At 35.8% G+C, this 19,393-nt stretch overlaps 1 protein-coding gene across 2 annotated transcripts; it reads left to right on the forward strand.

Annotated features, from left to right (window-relative positions):
• The first annotated feature begins 1,955 nt into the window (after positions 1-1,955).
• On the forward strand, positions 1,956-10,134 carry rabl2 (RAB, member of RAS oncogene family-like 2). 2 transcript variants are annotated; one of them, XM_048168992.1, is made up of 9 exons: positions 1,956-2,099; positions 2,960-3,142; positions 3,247-3,276; positions 3,792-3,871; positions 8,016-8,095; positions 8,605-8,716; positions 8,827-8,924; positions 9,354-9,437; positions 9,525-10,134. In XM_048168992.1, the coding sequence occupies exons 2-9, from the start codon at positions 3,042-3,044 to the stop codon at positions 9,600-9,602; spliced, it is 663 nt and encodes a 220-aa protein (XP_048024949.1). In that variant the 5' UTR covers positions 1,956-2,099; positions 2,960-3,041; the 3' UTR covers positions 9,603-10,134. The 2 variants fall into 2 exon arrangements, with proteins under 2 accessions (XP_048024949.1, XP_048024948.1); XM_048168991.1 differs by lacking the exon at positions 1,956-2,099 and having other exon boundaries at positions 2,549-3,142.
• Positions 10,135-19,393: the final 9,259 nt, after the last annotated feature.

Here is a 19,393-nt window from a genome sequence, read left to right on the forward strand (position 1 = left end):
AACGTATCATATGCACACTGCTTATGTGGGTCAGTTTTGACCGCAAAAGATGAGGTAATTTGATTGGATGTCATTTTTTTGACCTGTTACGGCATAGATACATAGATGCCTCATTAGCATCCGTTTCAATGGGTCGCTATAAGTAAGCAATCCGCCATATTGGAGCAGTCTGTGAACATTCAAGAGCATGTTGACAGTGTCTGTAACCATAGTTAGATGCATCTATGAAATGAATATCTATATGAAATTATATAAATATTCAGCAGGTGATTTCACTAAACTATATAGTTATATATAGGTGACTTAGCATAATAAAGGTGACTTGACTAAAACTAAACAATATAACAAGACGAATGTGTCAGCTGGCACATCATTAACACGTTACCATAGTAAAAGTAAAAACATTAAAAGTATGTTACCACCAAACATGTAATACTGAGTTAATACATATAAAAACACAAACTAACACATTCTCACATGTAAAAGGTTACTCCATTTCTTCGGTGCCCTAGAATTAAAAATTGAATTTATCTTGGCATAGTTAAATAACAGTTCAGTACATGGAAATGACATGCAGTGAGTCTCAAACTCCATTGTTTCCTCCTTCTTATATAAATCTCATTTGTTTAAAAGACCTCAGAAGAACAGGCAAATCTCAACATAACACCAACTGTTACGTAACAGTCGGGCTCATTAATATGTAAGCCCCCAATATTTGCATATGTCAGCTCATGTTCAAGGCATTACACAAGGGCAGGCAGTATTAACGTCTGGATCTGTGCACAGCTGAATCATCAGACTAGGTAAGCAAGCAAGAACAATAGCGAAAAATGGCAGAAGGAGCAATAATAACTGACACGATCCATGATAACATGATATTTTTAGTGATATTTGTAAACTGTAAACTTGTAAACTTTCTAAATGTTTTATTAGCATGTAGCTAATGTACTATTAAATGTGGTTAAAGTTACCATCGTTTCTTACTGTATTCACGGAGACAAGAGCCGTTGTTATTTTCATTATTAATCACTTGCAGTCTGTATAGTTCATAAACACAACTTCATTCTTTATAAAATCTCTCCAACAGTGTAGTATTAGCCGTTAGCCACGGAGCATAGCCTCAAACTCATTCAGAATCAAATGTAAACATCCAAATAAATACAATACTCACATAATCCGATGTATGCATGCAGCATGCATGATGAACATTTTGTAAAGATCCATTTTGAGGGTTATATTAGCTGTGTGAACTTTGTTTGTGCAATGATAGAGTTAAGAGCCCGGGAGGGGGTGGAGAGCGCGAGCAATTAAAGGGGCCGCAGCCTGAATCGGCGCATTTCTAATTATGCCCCAAAATAGGCAGTTAAAAAAATTAATAAAAAAAAATCTATGGGGTATTTTGAGCTGAAACTTCACAGACACATTCAGGGGACACCTTAGACTTATATTACATCTTGTAAAAAAACGTTCGATGGCACCTTTAAATCTCTATTTTGCCATCAGTGAGTGGCGACACCCTGACCGTTGCAAGATGGCGAGAGCGCCGACGTGACTGGAGTGGTGGATTGAGGGATCTAGGTATACACATCTTTTATGGCACTATATTTTCCTAGAAGCGGCATTTTGATGTTAGAAATATGTATGCTATTTTAAGGTGGAGTAGAATTGAATGAACGGCAAAACTCAGCATTTTGTACTCTCTTCTTCTTCTTCTTCTTCTTCTTTCTTTTTATGGCGGGTGGCACCAACGTTATTATCGCCACCTACTGTATTGGAGTGTGGACCATGCAGAGTTTACCCATTTCATAATTAAAAAAAAAAAGAAAAAAAAAATCTCTTAATCAGCTCTGTTCTCTTGAAATAAAAAAATAAATGTTATAATTCGTTCTTTGTTTCTCGTTACTTTTGACAGACACAAATTCGCGTACTCCCTCTGTCACCTCACGCCATAGATATGTAAACGAAGATTCCACATTCGACCGCTCCAGACACGTCCACCATCTTGGAAGTTTAGACAAGATTCCACAACATTGTGCAGCCTCTGTTTGTAATACTCGCCACGATTTAAATTCCCTAAGAAATTGGATAACCTTTCATAAGTGAGAATGTGTTGGGTTTGGGTTTTATTTGTATTAACAGAATATTACAGGTTTTAAAAAACTATGGTCACTTTTTAATGTCGTACACATTTGTCTTGTTGTTGTATTGTGTTATTTTAGCAAAATCAACTGCTGAAGTCTATCGCAGATATAGATATCCTTTTCATTCATGCGTATAATTACGGTTGCAGATGCACGGTCTTGGATGGCTTATGTTATGAGGCCACTAATGAGGCATACATGTATACATATGTAGCCTACCCTAGTTTGGGAACCACTGATGTATTCTTTTATATTTCGTTTTGTAGTATAATTATTATTATTATTAGTAGCAGTAGTAGTATTTTTTTTTGCCACTTTGGTTGTATTGTGTTTAGAGCCATCATTCGAATAACATAGGCTACTTTAAAATTGAAAAATCGAAATGAATCAGGCACCTTCAAAGACAGCCTGGTGCTTACCGCAAGCAAAGGAGGCCCTTCATGGGTCCTGACGTTGCTTAGAAACGCGTTGTTGTCGTGCATGTTCACAGTGAATTTTCCGGAACCAAAATCGAGATTTTTCATCACAGAATAGCGATGTTTTCTCGTCTATAACCCAGCCGTGAATGCGAACAAATTTACGACGAGCCGACGATTTCTGCCGTAAATATGTATTTAACGTAGTTAGTTAGATAGCTTCGGTATCAGACACGCTAATCTGCTAATTAGTCAGCTAGCCAAAGCAAAAACACTGTCGGGTTGTGTTTGGGAATATACAATTTATAGTTTGTTTTACGGATTATTGATTGTAAAGATTAACTAAATGATATCCATAGAGTTAGGGAGCGTGTGATGTAGTAAAGCAGCGCTGTGTTTCAGCTGTCTGGTCAGCTGTCATCTAATCCCGCTGCATTAAGAGGCTCAGAGTTTAAACTCCTGCTGCTGCTTCTGTACACTCGCAATGGACGCAGGAGGCATTTCTGATCTGGACCTGGAGAAATATGACGCTGATGAGCAAGTCAAGATCATCTGCCTCGGAGACAGCGCTGTGGGCAAATCCAAGTATGCTTAATGTGTTACTGACACTAATGGAGCTGTGTTATTGCTCTCATTCAGTGAAAAGGCATTTGAATTTTTTCTAAAGGTTTTCATCATATCTTTTTTAGGCTTATGGAGAGATTCCTTATGGATGGATAGTATCCTTTGACATTATAATTTGTGTGTGTCTATATATATATATATATATATATATATATATATATATATATATATATATGTGTGTGTGTGTATATGTCTATGTATGTATGAATGTGTGTGTGTGTTTGTGACATATCAAGACACAAATTTGTATAATGACATGGGTATGACACAGGTATTACAAGAAGAGGGTGACTTATGAGGACATTCCCACTTGTCCCCATTTTTCAAAAGGCTTATAAATCATACAGAATGAGTTTTTTGAGAAAGTAAAAATGTGCACAGTTTTCTGTGATGGGTAGGTTTAGGTGTAGAGTTGGTGTAGGGCGATAGAAAATACGGTTTGTACAGTATAAAAACCATTACGCCTATGGAATGTCCTCACAATTCACAAAAACAAATGTGTGTGTGTGTGTGTGTGTGTGTAGTATGTATAAGATCTGCGTGATCTCTCTCAGTATGTGAGTGTATTGTTCATTCTCAAAGTTGACAGGTTCTTAATGAAATGTATCAGTCGTCCTCAGCAGCTGTCCACCTACGCTTTGACTCTGTACAAATACACCACCACTATCAATGGACAAACTATCTTGGTTGGTAAGTTTGGGATGAAAAACTGTTATTTTAGTGCACAAGAATGGCACAATTTGCTGTATTGCATGTTTTGCAGTTTTATTACAGAGTTGCACATTATTGCACATAATTGGCCTTTTTGATGAAGTTTGATACAATTCCTTCTTAAAGAATTAGAGCTGCACAATTTGGATAAACTGAGGGTTTGCTTGCACAACAATGATGTACTAAAAACAGAAAAGTTTTTCTTTTGTGTTTTTTTCACGTACAGACAACAACGTTGTCAAAACGATCCCTGTTCAAGCGGATCAGTGAAAACGATTAAAAATGCTGTATTCTGCATGCCAGGCCAGTAGTTGGTGATGCCACTTTGTAAAGAATGTAGTGATTGGTACTCACGTCACCGCTGACGTTGTGATTTTTGGAACACACGTCACTTAAGGTGTGGTTATGAGTACATTAGACGACCACTTCCCTCTCTTAGTTTGGGGCACCAGTCAAGGACTTTTACCTTGGCTGTATAAGAACACTCCCAACAGGAAGCTCTTCAGTCATTTAGAATTAATGTAAACTGGAGGTAGTTTGGTTAAGTTATCTTTACGTTCCACATGGTTGAGTCCTATGGTGGTGACTACTACCACTGGTTGTGCCGGGTAACAGCGCACTGGGGAAAGGAGCCAGAATCCGTTTCAACAGCTTTGAACACGAAGCTCTGTGGAATGCTGATCTCCTGGAGCACCAAAGGGTCCTAAAATCTGGAACACGCAGATGAAGCCCAGAAAAAGTTGCAAAAGGTCCTTAACAATCTGGAACATGCAGACGAAGGAACCTTCTGGAAGTGAAGGTTTGCTCTCCTGAGCTTAACATTGTTGCAAATGTCTGTTTGTCTTCTGCCTCTCTGGGCTAGAGACTCAGACTTAGTAAATCCACTTTTGTCTCTCTGGCATGGAGACTTGGGACGTGCTGTAGTTGTTACTGTCTCGTTGAACAAAGACTCTGAAAGTGTTTGTTAATGTCTCTTTCCTCACAGACTGGAGGCTCAGAACATGGTCGTATCTGTCAGTGCCTCACAAGCTGTAGTCTCAGATCATGGGATCTGTTTCTATCTCACCTTTGCAGGCTGGAGACTCAGGATGGCATGTCTGTTAATGTCTCTCCCCTTACAGGACTGAGAACCAGAAAAAGAAGTGTCTGTTGAAAGGGTACATTTATCCCTTTCCGATGAGAGGGAGATTGCAATTTGGCGCTTCTCCATTCTAGTGCCGTGATTGGCTGCTGGCATCAGAGGGAGCACAGACAGCGTGGCTTAGCCTTCTTTCCCCCATAAAACTAATTTGCATAAAGCACACAGTTAGAAGTCTTTAAAGTGTCTTTAAAGTTTTACCAATGCATTTCTCACTTTCCAAACCACCACCAGAGTACATTTGGCAATATTCTAAACAAATAGAGACTAAACATGATGGAAAAAATGAACTTTCATGCATTCGTTCATTCATTAACAGCTGAATTTCTGTAAGATGTTGCACTACAAATAGCTGTCACTGAGAATACTTATTTATCTGTATAAGTATGAAATGGATGTGTGTAGATTTCATTAGTTTTAAAGTTTCCAAACATAGTAATGAATGGATTTGGATGGATCATTTGTGGCCTCCCTTTGTTTCACCCACTGCTGCTGCATCCAGAGGTCTTGAGGAATTTTTATGGTGGTCACAGGCCAAAACCTTAGGAATTAATCTCTAGATGGACAGAAATTTCAAAAACTTGCACTTTATATCGTTTTCAAAAGTTTTCAAAACTTAAAAATGGTGTCATGTAAACGTCCCCTCAGAATCACAATTTTCTTTAGTTTAAAATATAGATCACGATACGATTCTGAATAGATAACTAAACAAAATAACGTAATTGTTAATTGCTACAGTCTATCTAAAAAAATGTTTGATTAATTTGAATGAATAATTTAAAAAAATCAGTTTGAATGAATGATTCAAGGACAAGTACATTTTTTAACAGTCATTTTTCACCACCTACTGGTGTAGTGATGTAATTGATACAATCCATTTTTGAAGTGAAATAAGGTGATTTACTCTATTTTGATCACTAACATAGACATCAGTGTTTATATTTGAACTATAAAGATTTAAGCTATGAAGTCCCAGTAAAAATGATACTGTGTGGTTGAAAAGACTGTTTGTGAAGCTGTTTCATATCTATACATGACAACTGGGGCCTGTTACCATGGAACCGGTTTAGGTGGCTAGCCAGATATGTTTCAGTTTAGTTTGTGCCACCCCTGGGTTTTAGGCACCATGAAAGAGGTTTGGCTTTTAGCGGTGTTCATCACCATAGTAACTTCATGGCTAACCTGCTCCAGGGCGTGTTGTCGGTAAGAGATCTCAATACAAAATTGGACCAGTCAGCTATGAGCAAAGTGACACATGTCTGACACAATAAAGTCACTCCCCCAGTTTCTCTTGCTCCAAAGTAAAGGTCACTACGTAAGAAATTTTAAAAGACAAAATCATCTGGCTTTTAGCAATGATTATTTATTATAATTATTTAGATATACAGATAATATGTAATGTAAATATGCTTTATAATAAATAGATAAAGCTTTGTGAGATTACAGCTTAATCTCTGATCTAACTTCACAACTTTTACTTGCTTGCTGTGTAAATGTATTTATATACTTCATATTCTTCAATCTCAATCTTCAGCAGAAGAGAGAATTGAATCGTGCTGACTCTCTTGCGGGAAGTGAATCGTACTTTTGATTGTTTAAAGGTATGCGATTGACTATTCGCTACTGATGTCACACTTTCATGTGCACGTGCTCTCTGAATTCAGGGTGAAAGAGAAAGATGATCAGTGTCATGGTACCAACAATGCCTGATTGGATTGTTTTGGTTTTGTCAACTCAAAACCAATCCCATAACTATGAGTTTGTTCAACTACCTTTATGGTACGAGCCCTGCTCTCTTTGGGTCAGCGGCAGCACCAATGCAGGTCTGAATGTTCGCTTTGATTTATGAATAAGATTGCGTAGGTGATTAAATTTAAAGGTGCCCTAGAGTATGTTTTTAAAAGATGTAATATAAGTCTAAGGTGTCCCCTGAATGTGTCTGTGAAGTTTCAGCTCAAAATACCCCATAGATTTTTTTTTATAAATTTTTTAACTGCCTATTTTGGGGCATCATTATAAACGCGCCAATTTATTCTGTGGCCCCTTTAAATCCCATGCTCTCCGCCCACAGAGCTTGCGCTTGTCTTAAACAGTGCCTTAACAAAGTCTACACAGCTAATATAACCCTCAAAATGGATCTTTACAAAGTGTTCGTCATGCATGCGGCATGCATGCGTCGGATTATGTGAGTATTGTATACTGTTATATTGTTTACATTGATTCTGAATGAGTTTGAGGCTATGCTGCATGGCTAAAGCTAACATTACACACTGTTGGAGAGATTTATAAAGAATGAAGTTGTGTTTATGCATTATACAGACTGCAAGTGTTTAAAAATGAAAATAGCGACGGCTCTTGTCTCCGTGAATACAGTAAAAAACGATGGTAACTTTAACCACATTTAACAGTACATTAGCAACATGCTAACGAAACATTTAGAAAGACAATTTACAAATATCACTAAAAATATCATGATATCATGGATCATGTCAGTTATTATTGCTCCAGCTGCCATTTTTCGCTGTTGTTCTTGCTTGCTTACCTAGTTTGTTGATTCAGCTGTGCACATCCAGACGTTCTGTCCTTGTCTAATGCCTTTCATAATGATAATGTTGGGAACGTGGGCTGGCATATGCAAATATTGGGGGCGTACACCCCGACTGTTACGTAACAGTCGTTGTTATGTTGAGATTCGCCTGTTCTTCGGAGGTCTTTTAAACAAATGAGATTTATATAAGAAGGAGGAAACAATGGAGTTTGAGACTCACTGTATGTCATTTCCATGTACTGAACTCTTGTTATTTAAGTATGCCAATATAAATTCAATTTTTCATTCGAGGGCACCTTTAATGATTAATCGTGCAGCTCTATAATACCAAGGGTTTTAGTGGAGTTTTCATGTTAGATGAGCAGCCATGCCATTGATGCCATTAAAGTTTGTGTATCCAACCTGAGCTCTTATTTACTTGTTTATCTCCACCACAGATTTCTGGGACACTGCAGGGCAGGAACGTTTTCGAAGCATGCATCCGTCTTACTACCATAAATCTCATGCTTGTATCATGGTAAGGGAAGAAACGGTCTATATATTATACCATATAATATACTATTATGTTTTGAATTAGCTTTTATTTTCTATATTTTAATATATTTATAGGTTTAATGTATTTATATTTCAGATTTTAGTATTTCAACTTAAACTTGTTGTATTTCAGTTAGATGCCAAGGCAACATTTCTCATTTTTAAGTTTTTATTTATTTATGTTTTTATTTTAATATTTGATTTTTGGCTTTATTTCAATTAACCAAAATTATTTTTAATGGTTCTAAATAGTTTTAGTAAAAAAAAAATGAAATGATATGCTGCTGTAGTTGCATTAATGTCCATTTAACAAAACACACACACAAACACCCCGCCCCCACCACTCCTCTTGAAAAAAAAAATATTAGTACAAAATATGTTGGAATTTTTTTTTTTTTGTGGCTTTCTGTAACAAAAAACAGTTTTGAATGCTTTTCATAAACTGTAGATCTCAAAAAAAGCTTTTAGAATTAATATGATTGCTTTTGCCAGGTGTTTGATGTCCAGAGAAAAATCACATACAAGAACCTCCCAAATTGGTACAAAGAACTCCGAGAGTACCGGCCTGAGATTCCATGTCTGGTTGTCGCTAACAAGATAGATGGTAAATTTCATATATCCTTTGTAAGATTACAGATAAGAGCGTTATTAGCCAGCGTTAGGCTTTGCATGTCTCTAATCTTTTGTTCTTTTATGTGTTCTGCTGTTTCAAAGCTGACATAAAGGTGACCCAGAAGAGTTTCAACTTTGCTAAGAAACAAGGTCTGCCCTTCTACTTTGTATCTGCTGCTGATGGGACCAATGTGGTCAAGGTGAGGATGGAAAGCAGAGCATCCTAGACAAACAGATTGACAGGTATCAGGGGAGCATTCAGTAAAAAAGCTGCTATAGCATACTGAACTCTCAAGAATTTTAAAAGTAGATGTCATACATGTTGAGTTTAACAAAGGATAAGCACTTATGTTAATCGCAGAATTTTTGACTCAAAGATGCATTTGTGGAATACATTTATTTAGCCCCTGGTCACTTCATGCTTATTTACTGATCGCATATCCATCTGATTTGTTAAAACAGTTCCATTTACACTTTGCCACACCTGGTCTTTTCTCGATCAGATGGCTGTCCGATCTGAGAAAACACATGAAGTGACCAGGTGTAAAAAGGCCCTGTGTGTTCTAGGGTTCAAGGGAAGTTCTTGGTCCTGCTGTGTGAAGTTCTAATGTTCTGGGAATGTTCCACAGGTGTTTAAAGATGCCATTCAGATGGCTCTGTCCTACAAGAAGAACTCCAACGACTTTATGGATGAAGTTATGAGGGAGTTAGAGGTGTGTGTGTGTGTGTTTGTTTGAATAATACTACTTGCTCTTTTCATCATGATGCAATTTACTGATTTTATTAATGTTATTTTGCAGAACTTTGATTTAGAGAGTAAAGAAGAAACATCTGATAAAGAAGAGGAGACGCAAGAGGGAAAACCAGACTCGGCGTGACCACGTCACATTCTTCATCCTCTTCTTTTCTCATTCTCTTTCTCCGCTGCTTCTGGAGTTGTACTGATGAGTTCCTTAAATCATGGCTGTCCTCTCACTGTCCTGAGCATCAGAGAGAACTCTACCTCACTCCACTGATAGTGTGTGTCTGTTCTTGAACCTCGAACAGGAATAAGTTATGATTCTGTGAATGTACAGGTGGCATTATCAGATGATTGACACGTTTATGGAATCACAGCTCTGAACTGCGGAACTGATTTGATACAAATTGTGCAGCATGCAGATTTAGCAAACAACCTTTTAGTAATCTACATAGAATCTTTATGGAATGTGAAGCTTTGTCTGTGCCGAATGTAACGAATTCCTTTTTTTCAGATGGAATATGTATATTCCTTGTCTTTTTTTCAGCTGGAATTTTAGGTGAAATATTTATCTTTTTGTAAGTGTAATATTTTACAACAAATGCACACTTTGTGTAACAATTTGTGATGCTCATAAGTATGAATAAAGAAGTTGATCTTTGTATAATATATATATATAATATATGCAGTTTTAATGGCATCATAATTATTTAGGTTTTATCATGTAATATTAGTGCACTTAAAACTGCAGGACTGTTTGTACTGCAAAAAGTTGTGATTTAAATTGTGAAAATCAGTTACACACCTACAAATATACACATTCTCTTACACATTTTTTTTAACCTAAAATTTTGATGGAAAAAAAAGTTTGTCCATTTTATTTGCCAACTAAAGAGATTATTTTTTTTTTTTTTTAATATTAAGAGATTTGTTGCAAGTATATCTGAAAGCAGAATAAAATCTCTTTGGGAATTGATGAGAAGACAGCCATGATGAAAACTCAGTGAAGCATATGAATGTGTTTGTGTGGATGTGACAGTCAGGGCAAAGAAGAGAGCTGACTGAGACTGCTCTAAAGCTCACTGACGTTCACAAACTATCAGGTTACAGTGAATCGCTATTGAATTTTGTCTTAATTAGAATGAGGATGTTTTGTGGATTACAGCACATGTAATGTGTAGATTACTTGATAATGTATAGCGTTCACACTTTGACTCACTAAATCACCCTTCATTGGGAGTTTGATTGACAGGCGATCTGACCAATCATAATGCCGACTTTTGTCTGACAAACAACCAGACAGGAGATTAATGTTTGTGAATATGAACTTAAAAAATTGTGTATTGATTTCTTTCTGTGGTTGGAACAACATACCTTCTGATGTTCATTCATGTTCTTTTATTTTGTGCTATAACTAGTAGGAAGAGATTATCAGTTAATGTGAGTCTTGAACTGGAGCCCTACAACAAACTGTCACGACATATTAAAGTTACCATGAAATCAAAATAAAAAAAAGTGGTTTGGCTTTTAGTACAAATATGTTAGCTTTACTGTTATCTATAAGCTAGCGTGCTCCAAAACAATGACAAAATTCGCATTTCGAAGATATAAGCATTCAAAACTTATAGTCTCTCATGTCCACCATTATGGTGGAATAAGTGATTTTGATGACATCACTCTGCATTTCATATTCTCATCAGATTTTCTGTCCAATCAAATGCTCTCTAGATTCCGCCCCCTACATTAGAAATAGACACTGAAGCTGCCTCTGAAATTGGGTCACTTGTTCACACTTTTACTACATGGTGAATGGCGCACAGTGCACTATATAGGGGATAGGGATCAATTCAGAATGTGTAAATATGCTTTCCATTGAGGCGAATGAATTCTGGTTACACTTTAGCACACAGTTTGCTCCGGTTCAAAGACACGATAGCATAGAGTGGATCAAATGCGAAAATCGGCCCATACCAGTAAACGTATCGAACCCATCTGAATTCTGCACAGAATGCTAACTTTTAAAGCGATAGGAGATTAGGATGAAATTGGAGCTTTACTGAACTCAACAGCTCTGGCCAAGCTATGATATAAATGAAACGCTATTGGCTTTTTTCTTTTCTTTTTTTTTAAACGGAGGAGCTGTTCAAAGAGCTGTCTTCCTGTTTCAGTGGAAATTACATCAACATATTGAATAATACTCCACGTTTCAAGACACTTCATGGGCCTTTAAAGAGCCACAAAACAATATTTATTTTTAAAATTTCTTTAAAATAAAAGACAAAATTTAAAAACGGTGACTGTCTTGTCTGTCGGCGCCAGTGTTGCAGTTTCGTGGTTTTCCTGCAGAATTAGGCTAACCTTTTAAGCTGTTGGCTGCCTGTCGAAGAAAATCACATTGGGCTATTTTTTGGACTACTTTTATTGCACACTGACAACTCATCGACAGACAAGACAAAGCAGGTTACTTTTGATATGAAACAAAGTCTCAAATTTCAAATATTGTAATTTTTAAAGAAATCTAAACAATAAATACTGTTTTGTGGCTCTTTAATGTGTCGTGACAGATCGCTGTAGCGCCTCAGTTCAAGCGGCGCATGAATCGATCATCTCTTCCTACTAGTTAATTTATAGCATCATATAAACATGAATGAACATTAGAAGGAACGTTGTTTCATCAGTACACACCATTTCTAAGTTCAAGTCCAAGTATGTTAATCTAATAGCTCCCCTGACTGCTTTGTCGGACAAAATGGTGGATTCGGCGTTATATTTGGTTAGATCGCTTGTCAAACAAACTCCCAGCGAAGGGTCAATTGGGCATCTCAAAGAAGGTCAAATGTACATTCAGGCCCAGTGTAAAGCACTCATGTGTCATGTCCACATGCAGCTGTTTGATGATCTGTCTAACCAGACTGTAGGTAGTTCAGGAGTGAATCCGTCAAGAGTAGCCTATGACTGTATTGTTCAGGGCTTAAAACTAACTTTTTGCCACACCTGATGGCTAGTGACTTAAGAAAATGTGCCAGCCATAAACATTTTTTACTGGCCATGAAACATTTTTTTTTGCAAAAACAACCAGTTATGATTGAAATTTTACAATTCTCTGATCCAATTTCGATACCTTTCTGCACTGCACTCGTGCAAAGACTATAGAATAACATGTCACTCATATTGTTTTGAATTATGGGAGAAAGTATAACGCGCAATATGGCGGAATAAATCCCGCCTTCTAAATAAGAGCCAATCACCGACGGGTAAAGTCGGGTAAAATAAATTTATGAGCCGGTTGTTGTTAGATTTCATTGGTGATTTTAAATCTGAAATTTAATCGTAAGGTTGGCGAACAGTTTTGGAGAATTTGATGTTTCCCCATTCAAAGAGATTGCATAATGCCCAGGATCCCCGAGAGGCGTTTCAAAGATGGCCGCTGAGTGAAATGACTTGTCTTAAAGGGACTTTGACTCGTGTTCTGTCTTCCGGTTTGTAAGTAGCATGAAGGTAAGATCTTACGGATTTATGAATGAACCACTCGTTTTAAAATATTCCCGGTCTACTGACATTGTTATGACATCCGCAAACTTTACAAATTTGATACAACTTGATACAAATGAAAACTTTCGTTAACTCTACAATGAGTAAATCCACTTCACCAGCTAAAAACACTAACAGTGATGACATTGAAACATATCGAGCTACTGCAAAAATAGAAGTTCAAACACAAAATTCTAATGATGCCTGCGCACTTGTACAGCCATTGTCTTTCTCTACTGTTTACATTCACATAGCCAACTGTGTTTACTAGGATACTTGCTGAGATGTGCATTTTTTGGGACAATTTTTCTGTGAGTTTGTCTGTCCAAGAGCAATAAGACATGAAAAACTTCTAATTGCGCGCGAGAAACAAAGTTCCCTTTCGCGTCTAAATTGGCAAGGATTAAAATTTTATGATGACCTGTCAACTCTCCAGAGGATCATTAATGTTTGTTCATGTTCATGTTCTCACAACATTATAAAAATGTTGCTGGCCAGCCGGCGATTGACACCATATTCGCCAACACTGATTTTTACTCGCATTTGGCGTGTGGTGAGTGTTAATTTTAGGCCCTGGTCATGTTGCAACCAAATCAATACATGTCCACTTTGATTACTGATTGTACGTTATTTCAATTTTAAATCATTCGTTCATTATAGTAGTACGTTCTCTACTGAAAGTAATTTATGCTGATTTTAAAACAAAAATTGTGTTTGGACAGGATGTTTGTCATTACTGTAGTGTAGTTTTTCCACTTTCCGGTGATTGGGGATGCTTCAAAAAAAAAAAGAAAAAAAAAAAGAAGCTAAAATTGTCATAAAATAGATACATTTCATGAGTTCGCTTTATTATTATTTATGACCCAAATGTTTCTTCATGCGTTTCCCCCTCAGAGATTAGAAATAATAATTATTATTGTGAAAAGCAGTTATTCTTATTGCACAAACTGAAGGAATTTTTGGATTATTGCTTTTGGTTTGTGTATTTTTGTGATGTTTTGCACAAATGCTTTATATATCAAATATACATCCGTGTTGGTGAATTAAAATAGATTCAGCTTTGTACTTCACATAAATGTGTATCTGAATACAACCCGTATGCCATTAGAAAAATGTTCTTATTTCTGAAGACTCTGGTGTTTTTATGTTATGTACACTCATTTCTTCTGTGAGCAGAATGTGGTTTATATAAAAGAAATAAAAACAAGCAAGATCTTAAATATGTCATCATTCAGCAGTTAACTAACAAACAAATTAACAAATTCATCTAGCATCTAACATAAAATTATCAATGCATGAAAATGAACTGGTTTTAATGTCAAACATTAACCATTCCAAGACTTATCAAATTACTGTAAAATTATTGTATTGTAAAATTATCAATCTTATTGTAAGAAAAAACTACATTTTCAAACAATACAAAAATGGTAAGATCAAATATTTTCCTTCAATTCATGGGAAAGTCAGAATGCAACACTGTTGCCCATTCTTGTGATTTTATTTTATATATATATTTTTTCAACGTTTGAATTTTTAAATGTAATGTTCATGCATGGCTAGAAAATCACACAAACCAGAGGTGGTAACAAGGCCAAAATTGCCAAACCTATAGATCTAAATATTCTATGAATAGTTTTATTTGACATTTATTTGAGGTGGGAAAACATTTTGTAAAAGTTTAGCACCTTTGACTCAGTTAAAAAAAATAAGACAGTTTCAAACCTTGTTTTGCATCTCTTTGTGCCCCTTTCTCTCTGGGCCTCATTTCTAAAATGTGCCTACGCACAGATTGCAAAGTATGCAAAAATCCATGCCAGCATTCATATTTATAAAAGTCTTTGACGTGGAACATTTTTAAAATCACGTCCACATCTTTGGAAATCTAAGCAATTCTTGCCGCTAAAAAGGCCTAAAGGATTTGGACATTGACTGGTGATCTTTTATATGTTAATGACATTAATTAAGATCTGAAACCATTCATCTGCGCAGAATTTCACGATAATTTGTGATTTATAGATTTCACATCACAAATATAGGGCGGTTTCTACACAACATTTTATAAATGAGGCCCTCTGTGTCTCCATTAACAACAGGTCACAACCTCAACTGAGCAATCAACCCACCAGAAAACAATGCTCATTAAAGCAGTGTATACTGCATTTCTTGCCATTTTTATTGTGCTTTTGTTAGTCAGAAAACAAGATGGACAAACCTATAGAACATACTGTAGTCATGTGAATGATGTGTTTATTTCATGTTTCGTCCTGCCATTGGTTGAGTAAAATTACAAAGAAATCATTTGCAATTTTCATTCTCGTTAAATATGCAGAACCCCTGATGTCTGCGCTACATTGGGGGAAAGTAAAGGGCAAAGGTCAGGGAGAGGGTCCACCGAATGTGCAAGTCAGTCACTAATTGGCTTATTGGAATTCAAGCCAAACAGGACAGATTCTTAAATCCAGACGTGAACCCATGAAATTCAATAAATCGGGCCACATATGTAAATCAGTGAAAAACACAAAAATGTATAAACTCATATATTTGGGGAAAACAAAGAGAAGAAAAAGGAAAATACGAGATGTCTGTAGTCTCAAGATTTCCAGGAGGTGGCACCATAGCGCTGGTTCGAACAGCGTTTAGTTCTCTACAAACCTCAAAGAAACGCTAAAAAACGATCATTACTTTTTGGCACATTTGTTCATTTCTCTTCATGTCCTTTCATCTCCTGCTAGAACAACTATAATATAATGTACATGACATAAAATCAATATGAAAGATGAAAGTGAACGAAAATCACAGCTCGCGAGTTATCAGAAGATGAGAGGACGAAAACTGGTACATATGGCTCAGAAATGCAGTTCCAAGTCTCCAGAGTGAGACGACATTCACAAAAACATACGCACGCTTGCTTTTGTTCATCTGGATGAGCTAAAGGGAGGGGCATGATTTCAGCAGGATGGGGAAATTATATAGGTCATCTCTAAGTTGAAATTTTCCAGCATTTCTGGGAGATTTTATGCAAAAGCTAACTGTGGATTTAACAAGGAATCTGTGTATTTTTCCAGGGATCTGAATGGTAGGGTCGGTGCTCGTCTGCATTGGAGGACATATACAGTAAGTAATTCACAGTTATCAGGAGGGGCCTGACTCCAAATGACCCCTCAACACCTTCATTCAAGCCCTTGTACAGTCAAACAGACGGTTTAATGCAGAGCGGCTGTTTTAGGAGGGGAGGTCAGGATTTCTGTTAATGAGCTAAATGATTTTCTTGTAGAAAATAGCATCCAAGATGAGGGAATAAACTTTAGTCAGAGTAACCACCATATTTATGGTACTTTAGCACAAATGAGGCTATGAGGTGATAAAAGTACAGTCTGTTCAAAGTTGTACTGTCTGAAAATCACATCCTATTTTCAAAACCCTTAATTTCTGCTGGAAATGTATATATTTTCAATATCAATCAGAGGAAAAAAAATCACCATATCAGAAAAAAATGTATCAGTATTAATAAATGTATCAATATTATATACACGCTACCATTTAAAGGTTTTGGGTCAGTGCTTTTTTTCAGGAATACAGTAAATTCAGTAATATTGTCTAATATTATTACAATTTAAAATAAAGTTTTCCTCTTTTTGTATATTTTATAATGTAATTTATGTTAAAGCTGAATTTTCAGGATTTTTACTCCAGTCTTCAGTGTCACATGACATGATCTTTCAGAAATCATTCTAATATTTCTTATTATTATCAATGTTGAATAATAGTTGTGCTGCTTTGGAAACCGTGATGCATTTTTTTTGAGGATTCCTTGATGAAACAGCATTTATTTGGAATAGAAATCTTTTTAACAAAATAAAAGTATTTAGTGTCACTTTTGATCACTACGCTCTTATTGAATAGAGGTATTCATTTCTTTCAAAAAAAACAAAACTATTATATATATATATATATATATATATATATATATATATATATATAAATACAGTCAAACCAAAATTTATTCAGACACCTTGAGCATTTCATTCATTAATACAGTTTATTCACTGTAGTTTAAAAAAATGGTAATAACATATGACAAGATCTCAGAGTTAAACTGTGTCTGAAAAAAAATAATCTTAATTATGTCAGATAACAATGAAGCAAAACATGGTCAGGTCAAAATGTCTGAATAATTTTTGGTTCCAAATTGTTTATCAATTTTACTGGTAGTCCACTGAATGAAGAATTTTTTGGGTATATAATATGTCAGTTTACTTGATTTTTTTATCCTTACTTACATAAATGAACTATAGTGTCCTGCACCCACCCACCCACCCACAAAAAAAAAAAAAAAAAAAAAAAAAAAAATATATATATATATATATATATATATATATATTAGTATTAAATGTAATATTTTGCAAATCCCAAAATTAATATCCATTTCTAATAATGCTGTAACACCAAAATTCACAATTGATTTTTCATTCCTAGTGAATTCAGTTGTAGAATGCCACTCCCATATTTAACTGTGTGCACAGAATGGGATTAAGAAGAGGAGTGACATCCGTATTTAGCTGCAGTGTGAACAGGCTGTACTTTAATTGCTCACATACTCATTTTTATTCATGTCAAGATAAATATGGCATCTACTCAGAGTCAATGCTGCTCCAACGGAAGGGGTTTTCCTACACAGTGTTACTGGCGTGTCATCGAGAACACTTATCTGATGAAGCACTGAGAAGGTGTTGTCGTCCTTGGCTGTTTGAATGCAGACTAATTTTAGATGACCAGTGGTGAAGCATTAACTCTTTCTGCTGTCACAGTCTGTTTAGAAAACACAAGACTGAATAGGACTGATGGCGCACATAATAGAAATGAGCATCAGTGTGTCTGTGTCCCAGGCTTCGTTTTAAATATTTAAACGGGTCATATGCATCTGTTGAGCCCTAATGGAGGATAGAATCGGACAGGTGGGAATGAATGGCTTGAAATGCTAGCACCTTGTTTTGTGCAAATCACCCCCAAACTCCATACAAAGAGTAAAATCGTCACCTTTTTTGACAGGTGGTTAACTATGCATATATGCCAAACATTCATATATAGATCTATATATTTTTTGATTTTTAAAAATTTATATGAAAACTATTGTATGTACATTGCTTGTGATTGATATAAAAAGCAAATATTTTAGTCATTTGACCATATATACAGCTGCAGGATCTCTGGGCTTTTTTTTTTTTTTTGATTGATTGTATTTTCATGAAATCTTTTGTCCTTAGAGTCATCTTTTAAATAATTGTCATTCTAAAATTCATTCTAAATGAATTCATAAAAATTCTTCTAAGCATCATATTTCACAAGCTACAAAATCCACCTATGAGGAGAGAAAAAAAAAAAGAAATAAATAAAAAAGGCCAAAACAAATAAGCCAAATGCTGCTTACAGCAGGTTACCATATAAGCCATACGGTGAAAACTTTTACAATTATAGATTCTGTCTTCTGGTTTCTTTATGAGACGTCAAACACCAGTCATTACCATCCAGATAAGCTGCAATATTACAGATGTTTCTGGTCCCACAGTGGTTCTGTCATGCACACCTCACACACATTTGTTTACACACTCGCTTACACACACACTTATTGCAGAGTTTCTTATTCAGAATTTCTTATTACCAGATTAAGAAGACTTTTGATTTAGCAAAGTCATATTTGGATAAGAAACTAGTGTGGTTGTGTGCATGAAACGTGTAACTGTATTGGGAACCCTTTTTTTGTTTTGTTTTATATGAAAAATTACAAACGAAAAATAACAAAAGTAGTCTGTGTGAAGGGCTCAAACGTGAACACACACCGTTACACCCCACTGTGGGATGTTCAATTAAAGATGGAAGACCAGGTTCTGTAAAACTATAACAAAGAAAAGCAAAAAAGGGGGTGGTACAATGCAAATCATACAAACCAGTCAACCGTCATTCCATATGGTGATGTAACGTTTCATGCTACAGTCCATCATAAAAGGATAACCATCAAAAAATCATTTTCAAGAGTGTTTTTTGTCTTTATATATATATAATATCATATATAAGTTTTATATTTATGACAAAAATGTTATATTCATATATCTATATACTTTTTTCTGTCAAATATATATGTATATAATTGGTAAAAATGAGTAAATTATTGGTGGAATAAATCATCTAGGGAGAGAGACAGGTGCAGTTTTGCACGGTCCATCTTGTTTGCTGTCCCTCTCCATTTTCAAAGCTATTTAAATACATTGAGATATTCTATCTAATGTCATATTTCCTTTGGAAACCCAAAGTAAGAGTCTGATTATGAAAAAAAAGCCACTAGTATTGGTTAAACATTCTCCGAGTGTAGTACGTCCCTCAGCCAGAAGGGGGCAGGCGGTA

The sequence above is a fragment of the Megalobrama amblycephala genome, linkage group LG19 (genome assembly GCF_018812025.1).
Source record: "Megalobrama amblycephala isolate DHTTF-2021 linkage group LG19, ASM1881202v1, whole genome shotgun sequence".
NCBI lineage: Eukaryota > Metazoa > Chordata > Actinopteri > Cypriniformes > Xenocyprididae > Megalobrama > Megalobrama amblycephala.